The sequence below is a fragment of the Eretmochelys imbricata genome, chromosome 2, assembly GCF_965152235.1.
Source record: "Eretmochelys imbricata isolate rEreImb1 chromosome 2, rEreImb1.hap1, whole genome shotgun sequence".
NCBI classification, from domain to species: Eukaryota; Metazoa; Chordata; order Testudines; family Cheloniidae; genus Eretmochelys; species Eretmochelys imbricata.
In genome coordinates this window covers 158468387-158483258 of record NC_135573.1, presented here as the reverse complement: position 1 = coordinate 158483258, position 14872 = coordinate 158468387, and the positions used below count along the sequence as shown (strand labels likewise).

The 14872-nt window shown below is 39.8% G+C and overlaps 1 protein-coding gene across 1 annotated transcript in view; it reads right to left on the bottom strand.

Moving 5' to 3' along the window:
- Window positions 1-5067: 5067 nt before the first annotated feature.
- The window catches only part of ZNF830 (zinc finger protein 830), a 30747-nt gene continuing 20942 nt past the window's right edge, over window positions 5068-14872 (bottom strand). Inside the window, exons 8-10 of the mRNA XM_077810908.1 lie at window positions 12542-12622; window positions 11152-11228; window positions 5068-8675 (exon numbers count right to left, since the gene is read on the bottom strand). Coding sequence (XP_077667034.1) covers window positions 8492-8675; window positions 11152-11228; window positions 12542-12622 — 342 coding nt within the window. The 3' untranslated portion in view covers window positions 5068-8491. The remainder of the gene's footprint in view (window positions 8676-11151; window positions 11229-12541; window positions 12623-14872) is intronic.

The window sequence follows — 14872 nt, the reverse complement described above, 5'->3', positions numbered from 1 at the left end:
TTTTAAACCATGGTATTTAAAAGTGTGTTGTTATTGTATAGGGCTAAGTACTATTTCAGTATTCTTTGTCATTTCTGTATTTTATAGGCTTTTCTCCACCTTCGTACCTTTGCGCTAAGTTTTGTCACTGTAACCATTTGTAGAACTGTCGTTGTTACAGTTTTCACTTATCAAAAGTGGGAGGGGGGGCTGTTTGTATATAATGAAGGAAAAACTGGAACAAATGTCATGGTACCTCAGATATTTAACAGCTCTAGAAAACTGCTGTAAAATTGTTCTGGACTATTGTAACTGTTTTAATAACTGAAGTAAAAGAATGTGAGAAAACTTGCCTGCATTGAAATGCTCTTCTATGCTGGTTGTACTCAAGTGTAATTTTTTTAATGGTGAGAAGATTTTTTTTTCTTTTTTTTCTTTTTCTCCTCATTTTTGTTCCTACATTTTAGGCTGTCTTCAGAAGTTACTGGCCTGGGGGCTCTGTAATGTATCTCATCTTGCCCTAGTACATTAGCCACCAGACAGGACTTTTCCAAAGCCCCATGAGACAATGATTTCTATGGACTAATCTACAGTGGAATTTCTGCCATTTCTAACTTTCTTATTATTCTGAGACATCAAAATAAATACTACTTTTACTCTTTAAGCAACTGTGCTTCCTAACTCTTGTGTTGCTTTCATTACTGTTCCACTTTAACACTGTTGTGGCTCATACTGTCGAGCAAATTTTGGGGGAGTTAATTTTTGTTGATGTTCATGCTTTGCCTAGTCTGTATAAGAGCATGGGCTGTTAGTGTTCTAACTCACTGTATTCAACGATAGACTTGGCGGTAAATTAAAGAAGACTTTTTTATAAATAAATTTTTTTCCTGCTTTAAAACCACATGGTAGCTTTTTGCATACAACTTTTGTGTTGCTCTAAACGCGTTCTTTGGTAATCAGGTTGACAATTGTCTCGTTTAGAAATGGCTTCTCAGAATAATCTCATAGACAAATGGCTTGTTTTCATCAAGGATTAAAGGGTTAATCTCATCACATGTAAGGCCCCAGTGCTCTTTCGGTAGCAGCATAACAAACTGTAGTATCAGCAACATCAAACAGGCCACTAGACGATCCTGGTGGCTGATTTTTTAAAGCATTTACAGACATGACTACATGGGACCAAGCTCTGTCACAGGTTATATTGGGTAGTGTTTTACTCGGCAACTAATCCCGTGTGGATTTAATCAGTCTTCGAGTGGGGTAAATTACTACTCAGAAGGACTGGAGGTGGCAGAATTTGGCCCATAATAATGAGATTTAAAGAACCACTCCCCACCCCTATTTCTCATTTAAGACCAGGATTGATTTTTGATCAGCCAGGGAAGAAAAGCAAACACGGCCAGGTACTGAGTCTGAATGGCCTTTGTTGGTTTCATGCCTCTATTGCTTACAACACTGCACATTGCTTTGGGGGGCAGAGATGCCCAAACTTTATCCACCCAAGGACTGCATTGGAACTATGCCAGCAATCCAAGGGCCATAGTCAATCAAAAATATGTAGTTAACCTCATCTTTCATACGGAGGCTTGGCCCATAGAAACTACTGATTGCGTCATGCAAAGGTCCTTGACTCGTCCAGTCTCCTGTTTGGATCTGATGGAGTGCTGCAAACTGACACCTGTAGCCTCCATGATGGGCTATGCCTTTATATTAAAGATAGGAGTAACCAGGAGCATTGGCTAACTTTGTGGGCTGCACGCTGGCCACCTCTCCTGTAGGGCATTTGCAACCTTTTCATACGTTGTAATACCCTTGGTGACGCTGTGGCTTTGCAGCGCATGCAAGTAATATGAACCAGTCTATATCCAACTCAGCTGAAGAATCCCAGAACCCCTAGCTCAGGCAAGGACTCTTCCTGAAGTCGGTTAGAGTTGCAAGGGCAGGCCCATAAGATGCATGTTTCTGACTCAGTGCCTTGAAAAGGTATCAAGGTGCTGCCTTAGTGGAGCTAGCCACAGCTATGCTTTCAAACCTGTAGGTACATGTTCAAGTCCCTGATAAAATGTTTGTTACGTTAAGACTTATTGTAACTAATTTTATGCTTTAAATAAGGCAAGTTGTAGTTTCTTTACTGGAAATGACCTCCAAGTTCTTGTTTTTTCAAGTGCCATTGACATTTCTCCTGACCTCCAGCATGGTATTAGTGCCTATAAGTACATAGCGGCAGTGTTAGATGCTGAGTGGGCAAGGACTGTCTTGCTGTCAGTTGTAGTACTAGGTATGAGCCATCAGGCGTTTGCATTTGTATGACGGTCTTCATACAAACTCTTCCCAAGCACCTTAACAAAGACACTTACAGGCTTCATACAGAAGAGTGGGGGGACTAGAATGAGAAATAAAGCAGCCTAAGCAAGGGCTCACAAGCGAGCTTAAAACCAAGAGCAGGTTTGACAAAGTGGAAAGCTACAGGGAGTCTGTTCCAAAGGGCAGGTGCTCTCCACAGTGGGCTGTGCGAAACCAGTGGTGGGCGCTGTGGGGAGCGTGGCTGGAGAGGAGACAGGCTGAGTTGGTGAAAAGCAGGGGACCGATCCTGGCAGGTTTTTCAAAACGAGGAGAAATTCTGGCTAGCCGTTGAAAATGAAGTCGAAGCTAGTGGAATTGGCTGAGCAGGAAGGGTTATGTGGTCACACTTGTGCATGGGTAACGCAAAGCGAGCAGCAGCGCGCACAGTCCAGCATGCTGGGCCTTGGGGCGGGCCCAGAGGCAAGCTGTTGCAGTAACTAAAAGAGGCACGTGAGGCTTGATTTCAGCCAAGGCAAGGCAGTGGCGTGAACAGACAAATTAGCCTAGGGATGTTATCGAGACAGCATCAGCGTGTATGGTGCTTTGCTGGCAAAGAAAGCCCTGAGAGCTGCCCCACAGAGTTTACAGTCTAGGCCAGACAAAATAGTGTGGGAGCGATGACATCACACAAAAGCTGGGGGGGGGGGCAGCACACCGCAAGTGGGAGAAGGGGAGCCCATCCCCTCCCCCCACAAACACACACAGAGAAAGGCAAACTGGTCAGATGCAGCAATATAAAACCATGGACACAAGATCCTTGCAAAAGGTGCACTGAAATCTGCTTTAATGAGGTGAATGCACTTGTGGGCAAGGGATGTGGCTGGTGGGGTGTTGACACAGAGGAATAATTTACATTGCCAACGTTTGGATTTTTTTTTTTGGTAAAACACTCTAGGCTGCACTAATCCTGCAGGTTCCGTTTACCAAAATACTGTCATTATAAGTCATCTAAATTAGGTCAAGCAGCAGTGGAGGTTTGTTCCCTCGCTAAACCGAAAACGGAACTATGCGGGGCCAACTCGCCTCTTTCTGCTGTGCATACGTTCATGGGCGCAAAGAATGTTCACGGGAACAGACCACCCGCTGTTGGCGTCAGCTTCTGCACCCCATCCCGTGACTTGTTAAAAGAAATCCCCCACTGGGCCGTGCCCTGTGTATTAATGCATAGCTTCTACAGAGCATTTTTCAGCTCTGAATCGCAAAGGCTGTCAGCTAGAGCATGACTCATGATGCTAGGTCTCAAAAGGCACAATACTCAAGTACAGTGAAAGTAATTTAGGGCTGCTTTTTGGTAGCTTTTGTTGTAGCTCAGCAAGCGGGAAGGAGCTTACTGGTCTCAGCATCCAGTTAGAAATACCAAATAGACCTGGAATGACAACCTTCAAATTTGGGCATGGACAGCACAGGCCTTTTATTTGTGGTGGGCAGGTTGATGCCCAGGCTCCTGTGTTTTTGGGTAGGTTTCAGTCAGTGCCCGTATTTAAATTAAGGAAGTTTTTTTGTGTCAAAATTGCCAACTCTTGCTATGTAGACTGGCTTGTGACAGCTACCCACGGCCTCCTCCTGCCTATGAAAATGGGAGAAGTTAAGGCAAACTCACCAAGATGAGTCTTCCTGATTCTGAAGATAGCACTGTGCACTTTTTTCACTCCCAAACATCTGTAAGTTTGCCTTGTTTGAAAACCTCCCTGTAGATGTTTTGAGACACCCTGGGGTGCTAGACACACTACTCTAATTGACTTTCAGGGGGACTCCAATCAGCACCTTTGAAAATCTCCCCTCTTCTTTTGAAACTACAAAGCAAGAATTACCCATTCAAGCTACAAACGTGAGAAGCCTGAAGTTTGAAATCCAGACTAATTTAAAAACTAACGAACTTGTCTTAGAAGTTGAATAGCATGTTTTCTTGCACAAGTGGCCTTGAAGTGATAATTGTTTGAATGGTTAATAACCCAATGTATCCACTATTGGTTTTTGTATGAAAGTTTACTTTATCTATAGTACTGCTTTAACGAGTAATGATAAATTGTTCAGTGTGGCTGATTTTAAGTTCCTGTTTGTGCACGGCCACTTCTGATACTAGGCTCTGCTAAAAAGGAGGTTTGAGTCCTGCCTTGCTGGCACACGAATAGATAAAAATTCCAGTTCTAGAGGTCACTGTTAACATCACCACAATAGACCTTTTCTAGAAGCTTCCTGAGTAAGAGCTGAAGTACTGGACAACTTCTCTTGTCCCATTATTCTCCTTGAAAATTGTGTCTTCTGGGGCAATTGTTTCTATGAACGATGGAGCTCTTAAGAGACTGTCCTTTCAAGAAAAAGACATACTGGCCCATTTTCATTCGTAAAGGGACTATCAGTAGGACTCAATGCTGTCAAATGCAGCAGTAATTTCAGTTTCTCAGCAATATGCATGATGCTATTGATTGGTTCATTATCGGTTACTTAATGTTGCATGAATTTCCTCCTCTAAGAAACGAAGAGGGATTAGTTAGGACAGGCCTTTGGCTCACTGGACATGCTTGCCAAGCATTCATAATACCCAAAAGACGACCATTTGTTTAGTTAATGTACTTGGTCTAAGTGCACAAATCTGTTCTAGTTCTGACAGCTAACAAGGATAGGAAAGTAGGTCTATTCTAAAAGAATTAAAAAGATTGCATTAAGATGCAGTAGTATTCTGATTCCCAAGGTAAATACTGACTCTCGAGCTTCCCCCAATTAAACAATCACGAAGATGATAGAGACTTTGCCAGCTGTATTTTTAATGCTCATTTCCCTTCCCCATTCCTTGTACATACAGTAAAAAAGAAATATTCTTCAAACATGCACAAAAAATGAAGAGAACTGAAGCCCACAAAATTATAAAGTTAGACATGCAATATAATTTCAGTTATAAAAATGAAGTGTACATCCATGTTGCTCTATGCAGGCTGTCCTTAGAATCAGCCATGTCTGTTCCACTTTCTCTGATCAGAACATTAAGACCAATAACAAGACAGGCCCTTAATCAAATCAGTCCTTGGAAACATACTAGACCCCCACTGAGAGAGCTAAACAGGACATACAAAAGTTTCTGGTTGTCTAAACACAAGAAACTGGTGTGTTGGCTTCAGCCTACTTCTGCCAAGTATTAGAATTATGCAGCGTTGTACCCATGTTGGTCCCAGGATATTACAGAGAGGAGGTAATATCTTTTATTGAACCAACTTCTGTTGGTGAGAGAGACAGGCTTTTGAGCTACACAGAGCTCTTCTTCAGGTTCGGAAGAGTGAAGTCAAGTCAACCTAAATTATGTTGGAGTACAGCCACTGCAGTAATTAAATCACGTTTGCACATCCTCACTACTCTTCTTGGGTTGGTGGTGCACGTCCTCACCAGGAGCCCTTGCACCGATTTAACTGTCACTGTGGGACATTGTGGCACAGCTACTGAAAGGCAGCAAGTTGATGTAAGCAACGCAGTGACTACACTGAGACTGCATCAACTTAACTACATTGCCGTAAGCTCTACCCCTCTCATGGAGGTGCGATTATTCATGCCATATCAATACACTTACTGGGGATTGATGCTGCTGCAATCGGTGCAGCAGGGGTTGATTTAGCGGGTCTAGTGAAGACCCACTACATCGACCACAGAGCACTCTCCAGTTAACTCTGGTTCTCCACCAGAACAAAATTAAGTCGACAGGCGAGTGTCTCCCGTCAATGCAGCACAGTGTACACCCCAGTAAGTTGACCTAAGCTACGTCATCTTCAGCTACTTTATCCACATAGCTGGAGTAGTGTGTAGACAAGGCCTAAATTGATGTAGTGGGCAAGTTACACCAGTGGGAGCTACATTTTAGTGTAGTAAACACTTAGCGTTAGGTCAACGCATGGCACCTTATGTCAACCTAACTGTAGTGCTGACCAGCCCTTAATCAGAGTATCACAGTCAAGTATGAGGTGGAACAGATTATTTAGCATAAATAGTTAACCTTTCAATGGTCCCTTGAAATGTGTGTTAACTATTTATGCTAAACAATCTGTTCCACCTTCTATTTAACTTTGACACTCTGATTAGCTTTCCCAGACCTAAAGAAGAGCTCTTTGTAAACTCAAAAGCTTGTGTCTCTCACCAAACAGAAGTTGGTTCAATAAAAGATAATAGAGACAAGGTGAGTGAGATAATATCAGAATTAAGAGTCTGTGCAGCTCTCCTTGGTGGACTAGTGGGGCGGTGGGACTAGTGGGGTGGAAAGAGTATGCAGTGGGAAAAAATTGTTCATCAGACACTGTCCAGAATTTATGGAAAATGAAGGAAACTGTACTTACAGAAAATAGCAAGACTGCCAGTCATTCAACAAATATTCCCGTTGCCTCCATCTTTCTGAGCAGGAACTTTCATTCCTAAACAAGAGGGGAGCTACTCTCACTATTTCACTCATTGCACTATGATATGCATCCAGTAATACTGAAATTCAAAGTATTAATACACTGCCATGTTTATTCTTCGCCAATTAAATTAGTAACTTGCCAATCTGTTCAAGATTTGTTCTAATATAGTTTTTGAATGTTTCTGTTTATAAGTCAGTGACACATGGAAACCATTCTTGCCAAATTTCTGGATATTACCCATGAGAGATTAGTTGCAAAGTTAGACTTGAAAATTTTTTTTAAAGTATTGGTTGTGCTTGTTTTTTGTACTTATTGAGCAAAAAATATCACGAATGCAGACCAGTATATGTAGTCAGAATACAGTGATCCTCTGTTCTGTTAAGGATTGTATGAATTTTACTTTTCACAACTTTATTATAATCACATAGCTGGAATATTGGGAATATGTAAAGTAGCAGAAGTAAAGTAGGGTCAAGAGAATCAAGAGAAACAGTTCTCACACAGAATGTTCATTGTAAAAGATGCTACAAAAGTGACACCTACCTTGAGTGAGCAACAACAGTTTTTCCCTGAAAGAAACACTCTGGTGAGCAGTAGATATAACCTGTGCCCAGACTGGCTTGAATTAATTGTGTGGTAAATTTATTCACTATTCCTTTTTTACTTCCTCTCCAAACCTACCTTGTAATATAACCCCAAACACAAACCTTTTACAAAACCGGAGGTTAAAAAAATAAGCAGACTTTCCACAACTCTACTTCTCGGGACCAAACAGAAAAGTCCATTCAGATTTTCAGAAGTTCCTGCTAGCTCAGTACATTTGAGGGCTTTTAGGGCTTGCAAAGCTCAAAAGAGCATATGATTCTTAAAAAATAGAATCTGTCTCTAATTTAGCCAGGACATACGGAATTTCAGTAAATTCCTTGCTCCCCTTTTGTGTTAACTCAATTTTGTCCTGTTCTCTGGTTCTTAACTTTAAAATGTTATTTACCCATTTGCACACTTGAAAGAAAACAGAATTCCAAGGCTCCCTTGAAAGCTTCCAATATTTACAACTAAAATAAATCAGGTTTATTTTGAAGTTATTCTTCCAGTGCCAACTGGGCTTCCAGTGCAGTGCTCCAAGTTGCTTACCCATTTCATCCCTCTGCTCAAGAGTTTTCAGGCATGTTCCAGTCTGTAATTGCATTAATGAAAACAGATTGAGTTTAGCACAATCTTCTGCAACATGCATGGCCACCGTAGCATGGCAGGAGATCAGAGTATTACAATTTGTCCACAATCTGTTACTCAGTGTTTCTGGATTCTTAGGTCATTTACATATCAAAGAGTGAAACTAACAGATCCAGCCTTGGACGACTGACACTGTATTTTACTAGCAATTTCTAAAACATCCTGGACAAAGCAGAGTTTCCTATCTGAAAGGACACTATACACTGTCATCTTGGTTGGTAAGAACTACAGCACAGGACAACTCATAGCTCTGACTTAGTTTGTGTTACACTCCCAGAAGTCTATATTGACTATAAAATTACTTGCTCATTTTAGTAGGAAATTACAATAATAATTTTAATAGGAAAGTTATATTCAAACTTGTAAAACATTTACAATGTACAACCTTTACACAAAATAATATTCCATTTTAGACCTACAGAGATTCAGACACTTTTTACAGTTAACCTCATTAGTACCTGCAAGATCCTTCTTAAAAATAAATATTTTAACAAAAACTTCTGATAAAAAGTAGTAATACCACAGATCAATAGTATATTGAGCATGCCACTGAAATGCTACAACAAAGCCCCTTTCACTCTCCAATCTTGAGACAGCAAATCCTGCAATTCTCCTTCATCTTCACTACCAATAGCCTCATCCTCTTTCTCCTGGATTGCTCTTAATCTCATGGCTTCCTTAAATTTATCTTTCATTACATCCTGGCGGTTACGCAGCAGCTCAACACGGCGGTAACATTCACTGTAAAAAGGTAAAAACATTTAGTTAACATTTATGGCCTTTGCCAAATTAAAAAAAAACAGATTTTCCCACAATACTGGGAGTGCTTCTCCTGTCAAAAAACGTGAAAGACATACAAACGTTAAAATTCAAATAAGCCTTTCACAATAGACCCATATGATTATCTAACATTTTGCTGTAGTCCTATGGAAGCAGACTGAAGAAGTGGAGTGCCTTGGTCATAGCTTTTCTTACAAAGATGTCAAAAGCAACAACAGATCAAATCACAATCCTGTGATAATTTGATTCAAAAATATCAAAGATATGAAACCACTCGGTCAAATTCTGCAGAGAAGGAAAAAAGCTCAAACCAGTCTTTTCAATTTTTGTCTAAGATGTTATTTCACCTGAGGTGGAAAAGGGCGCACATGGATTTTTATTGCTATCTGTTAGGACACACAGAAGTAGTACTTTTAAATGGAAGCCTGGCAAGGTGTTGTAGCCCTGGCACTTCACCATTTAAAGAATGTGTGCTACAGTAAGCCTCTGAACTTGTGTTTGGTCGTCAGATTTTGCATTTGCTTTAAAGTGCAGTTTGACACTGATAACTATGTAAAAATGACAGGTTTCAGAGTAACAGCCGTGTTAGTCTGTATTCGCAAAAAGAAAAGGAGTACTTGTGGCACCTTAGAGACTAACCAATTTATTTGAGCATGAGCTGTAGCTCACGAAAGCTGTAGCTCACGAAAGCTCATGCTCAAATAAATTGGTTAGTCTCTAAGGTGCCACAAGTACTCCTTTTCTTTATGTAAAAGTGATAACTCTTACTAGTGAACAGGATCTGTTCCTTCAAATACTAAATTGTATCTGCTTACTTGATTTCAATATGTTTTTTACTTCTTCTCACTCGTATTAGTCCTGCAGATTCAATACAGAGAAAAGAGCTTAAAGCTGGATCCTAATCACGGAGGCAAGCATGGAACACCATACTGTCATGTTTAGAGAGTTACTTTCAAAGTATACCTGCACTTTGTGATACTTCATTTGATCTAGAATACGATCAGTTTTAAAAGGCAGTTGACCTTACACTCCCAAAACTGGATTTCACCAGCTTTACCAGGCCGTTTTGGATTGATGCTGAGGAGTGAACCACAATGGCCATTTCTCAACACTCAGTTGTATTACCAATTTTGAAAGCGCACTGGAACACGCACTGAAAGACAGGCTTTAGGAATTGAACACAAAATGTCTAAGGTGCTTCACAGGAGACACTTCCACCTAACACTGAGGATCTACTCCATTTAAAGAGTTTCTCTAGAAAATACAACAGCTTCCAAAAAGCTTCATGGGCTATTTGAACATTGCCTGCATTCAAATATGCTGTTCTAAATAGAACATGAAGCTAAAAGTCTGGCCACATGGACTTCTACTTCAGACAAAATAAATTATCAATAGCAACAACCTTTGCAGCTACCTACAAATTCCTGAATTTGGTCCAACGTAATCATGAGATTTTAAATGGTGATGGTAAAAGGGACTGTTTAAACACCTTCAGGCTCTTAGTCAAAGCTCTCTCCAGAATTACAAGATCACTGTTGAAGTCGTATCTTTAGTCCCAAAAGCAACTTGACTTGGATATCATCATTAATACCATCTAAGTAGCTGCTAAATCTGCCACACTGGTTAACTATTGCTTCAGTATGAACATCTCCTTTTCACTTAAAGATGGCTGCTAGTTTTTCACTCATCGAAAAAAAAATCATCCAACTGGAAACTAGTCCTTTCCTTTCAATCAATAGCTTTGTCATGAATTGTAAATGTAACACAAAGTGACTGATTTACAGGACCATAAAATGTCAAACTAAGCTGTATTCATTGATCCTGCTGAAGCTTAAACTAGTTGTGTCCAACTGTTTCAATGGAACACTGCAGCTAGTGAGGGTTCACCTGATAAGGTTTATCATTCAGCAGACATTTTCAAATAATTGTCATGAGAAGCAAGGGTCCGGTTAGTCACCAAGAATTAAGACATGAATCTCCATATGAAAATTATGTTCCTAATTTTTTTGTTCAGTCTACTAAACATTGTTTAAGAGTTTGGTTCTCAAATATAGTCAGTTCACCGGAGTTCTACATGATGCAGAATCCACAGATGGAGCATGGGAAAAAGTGAACCTTGTTCAAAGGGTTTAATGAAATTTGATCTCTTCCTGTAGTTTACTGGGCGGCTCTGCCCTTACCTACTGTTTTCAGAGCTCTCAGTGCAGTCTGTCTTAGTAAACACCGGTATAATGCTACCACCCAAATCAATCATTTTATTTAAAAGGTTTTACTGTCAGGAAACCAACTGTTTTTAAAATTCAAACACTTTGATCAGTGAATGTTTAAAAGTATTGCCATGATAGGTTACAGATGAAATGTCTACCCATTCTCAGGGGTGGGTGGGGGAAAGGGGGGAAATCAGAAAGCAAAGTTTGAGAAAGACCCATCTACTTACATCTGCTCATCAATTTCTCCAATCTGACGATCCAAACGTCCCTCCTCATCCTCTTCTGCCACTATTGCTTCTGAAACCTAAACCAGAAAAGCTGTGAATAAGTTCAGCCCCATTCAATCTTTCTTTCCAGTAAAAGAGCAGTACTGGAAACTTAAAGCAAGAGATTAAAGTATGTTGTAACAAAGTCACAATCCTATGTAGATCTTCCCTCCTCTAAGAGGTATGTTAATGGGACACACAGGAAAAGTCTTTGTGACTTGGGCTAAAGTTCAGTGAAAAGGACAGAACAAAATGCTACACCAAATCCCTAACTAGTCTAGCTCCTTCTTTTGAATTTTTTAGTTCAATATTAAATATTGTTTTGAAACAGAATATAAAACCAAATACATCCATCGAAAGGCTAAGATGCAACAGAACATATACATCAACATTTGGTGTTTACCAATTATGTACAATAAGCCTGTTAGAAGTATTAAAATACCCACTTGATCCCAATGTATTTCTAACCTGTTATTTTTTTCAGCATATACTTTCTCAAATCTGAATGTCTGGGAGAGGCTATGCAACCAATGGTCCACGCATAACTGAGAAGATTCCTTCCTATGCTGAAGAATTGTTTGAATGGTTAATAACCAAATGTATCCACTATTGGTTTTTGTATGAAAGTTTACTTTATCTATAGTACTGCTTTAACGAGTAATGATAAATTGTTCAGCACCAGTTTTCTTAGCAGTTATTTATAATCAATTATTTTCAATTCAAAGGTTTAAAAACATTAAAGGCAGCAAATGAGAATACCAGGTATCTATCACAATGTCTGTACAGTGTACATCGGGAAGGTGTAAAATCGGACTCTGATACAAGGTTTCCTGCAACCCTAAGAAGTAAGGCATTAGAATATTGAAAAACTGGGGCCAATCAGGATGTGGTCTGTGTAAATTCCTCTAAAACATTCCCTACTTTAGGGGTGTTTGTCAAGTTTAAATTCACCACAAAACAAACACTCTTATAGCTTTTACAGGGATTAAGGTGTTTAGAGAGAGGTAATTTGCAGATTTTAAAATTAAATGTTTCTGAAGCAGCAGCTAGGAATATGGTCCATTGCCTGCAGATGGGAAACTGTCAAGGTGTGCCTGCTATCTCACTTAAATCCAGCCTAGTGTATTTAATTAGACAGGTTTGTCATCAAAAGCTCTTTCCACTTAACTTTTCCTTGAGTGTAAAATGCAGGGACCTTTCGCTCAGCTGTAAAGTGTGTTTAACTGCACACTGCATTGTGACAAGCAGTCGTCAAATACAGTATGTCACTCACCCTGCCAAGCTGCATGAAATGGTTGTTTTTCCAATTACGTACTGTATTTAGAAGCGATAAAGAGATTTCACTACTCACTGTGTTGACTTGTCGCATTGCCTTCTGAAATTCGTCCCACTCTTTGTCCATCTGATCCTTCGGAGCATCAACCTTTCGCACCTAGTGAATGTGAAAAACCAAAATTCTTTAGTAACTGCCTAATTATTCTCGCTGGTGTTCTAAAACCAATAGGAGAAACAAAACATATATTCTGCTATTTACTAAGAAAGTTTTGACAGCAAGTAAATGCTTTGTCTCAAATAATGCATATGAACAAACAGCCATCTTTCATGATTTTGAAAAGAAAATCTGATTCTAGACCTAGATGGAAAAAACCTGCCTGTACAAAATGTATGATTACAATATTGAGGGAAAGCAGGTGACCATGAATGGATGGCACAGGACGTTAGGCCAGGTTGCTTTCAGCATCCCAATCTGGTAATATGATAGCTTCTATTTTTGACTGTTTTCAATGTCCAGTTACTTGCATGGTATTATATTTTGTGAATCACCATCTGTCCAATAGTATACCGCAGTTTTAGTGGTTTTTGAGATATCTGCCTTTAAAAAAAAAAATGGCAAATGAACCAAACAATCAAAGACTGTAACAAAAATGCCCATGACTCTCAATTAGGTCTCTCACCAGAGATTGTGACATGAATCATGTGCTTGATGAATAATAATGTCTGGGTCACCATTATTTACTCTATGCTACTTTAGGATGAGTAATGGAGCTAAGAGGAACTAAGTTTGAAGAAGATTTGTGGATCCTCCTTTCTAGTTCAGCTTTCTTTTCCTTTTATCCATTCCTGTCTTTTACCAATATGGCAATCCTTATAATGTAAATTGGCCAGTCATTTACATGGTTTGTTCTTGATCGATTAGACAATATGCAACAGTATAAAATAAGTCATTATTAACTGAGGAGTTTGAAAGCAAACTACATACTGGGAGATCTAACACTTCCATCATTCCATAGTTCTGTTTTGTGGTTATTCCTATCATGGTTACATGTATTGTACTGTTGTTACGTACGGTGGTTTTGCCTTTTGTAAGTCATGACTATTTGTATTTCTTATAATAAACTTAAATACGAACAAGACAGAATTATTTTTCCTTGAAGTGTGTATCTGATCAAACATTTAAATGCATTAGTAACCCCTGATATTAATACCAGATTTCAAAGAGCTGTTTTTAAACACACAAAACCAGAGAAAATTGCAAAAACAGGCAGCATCTCTGAACATTTTGTCTACGATTCCTGCCAAGAATCACTGTAACAGTCTGAGATTACAGTGCCACCAACGTGGTGGTGGTACTCCTCTCCATATGAGCTAAACTGGAAGGAGTTAATTAGCAAGAGCTTTGTGCTACTGGCAGCGAACAAATAAAGCAACAGTTCCTTTCAATGCCTACATGCTTGTGAATTGTGTTAAGAACCTGGGTCAAAGAGAGACCGCTACCTAGCACTGCCCGTGCACTGGCAGACGTCCTGCCTGAAGACTGTCCCTTGCACACAGCATCCATCACCTGCAGGACTCTCTCCCCTCTTCCACTTGCACATCACTCGAATCACAGCTCTAGACACCACTATCATAGCCCCAACCCCTAGCACCTCATCTACACCAGCAACACAAAGGGTTCATTTTAAAATAACCATTTATTTTAAGTTTCCCCCAAGTAGGGATCAAACTTCTAAGCACTCTACACATTATACTATGTACGTTATTCTGGTGCAGACAACATGAAGCGCTTAATCATCTTGTGGCTCCTGCAGGGCTCATGTGGAATGGCAGGAAAAATACCACTGAGGCTAGTGCTACTGCAGGTAACAGCATACATGTAAGTTTGAGATGCCAGTGTTCAGTCCTCATAACAAGGCTAACATCTCAGGTGCCAAGCATGGTTATTGCAGTTCTATCAGCAAGATCTGAAATTACTTTTCTGCAGTAGAGCAATTCATGGCTTACCAAAAAAAAGCTACCCTTCTCAACTATATTCTTCAAAATTAAGTAGCCCCATTTCCGGGTGCATGAAGAAACCTATTGTGCACGCCACATGCAAGCATAGCTAGAAGCATGGCTGGTGCTGAAAGTATCCCACCAGAGAAAATAAAATAGTTTCAGGCTGGTAAAGATCAGAGGGGGCTGAGGAGGGATACAAAAAATAAAACAAGAGGCTGCTTTCTAGCAGCGTTCCTTATTGTTGTGTTATATTAATATATCTCTTCTTCAATACATACAAGCGTGTAATCAGGAGACATTAAAAACATCCACGGCATCATCTCACATGAAGACGGAAGGTGGCTACAAGTATTTGCTTTATAAGCCATGTGGTAAAGTCATTAACACACCAAGAGTGTTCATAATT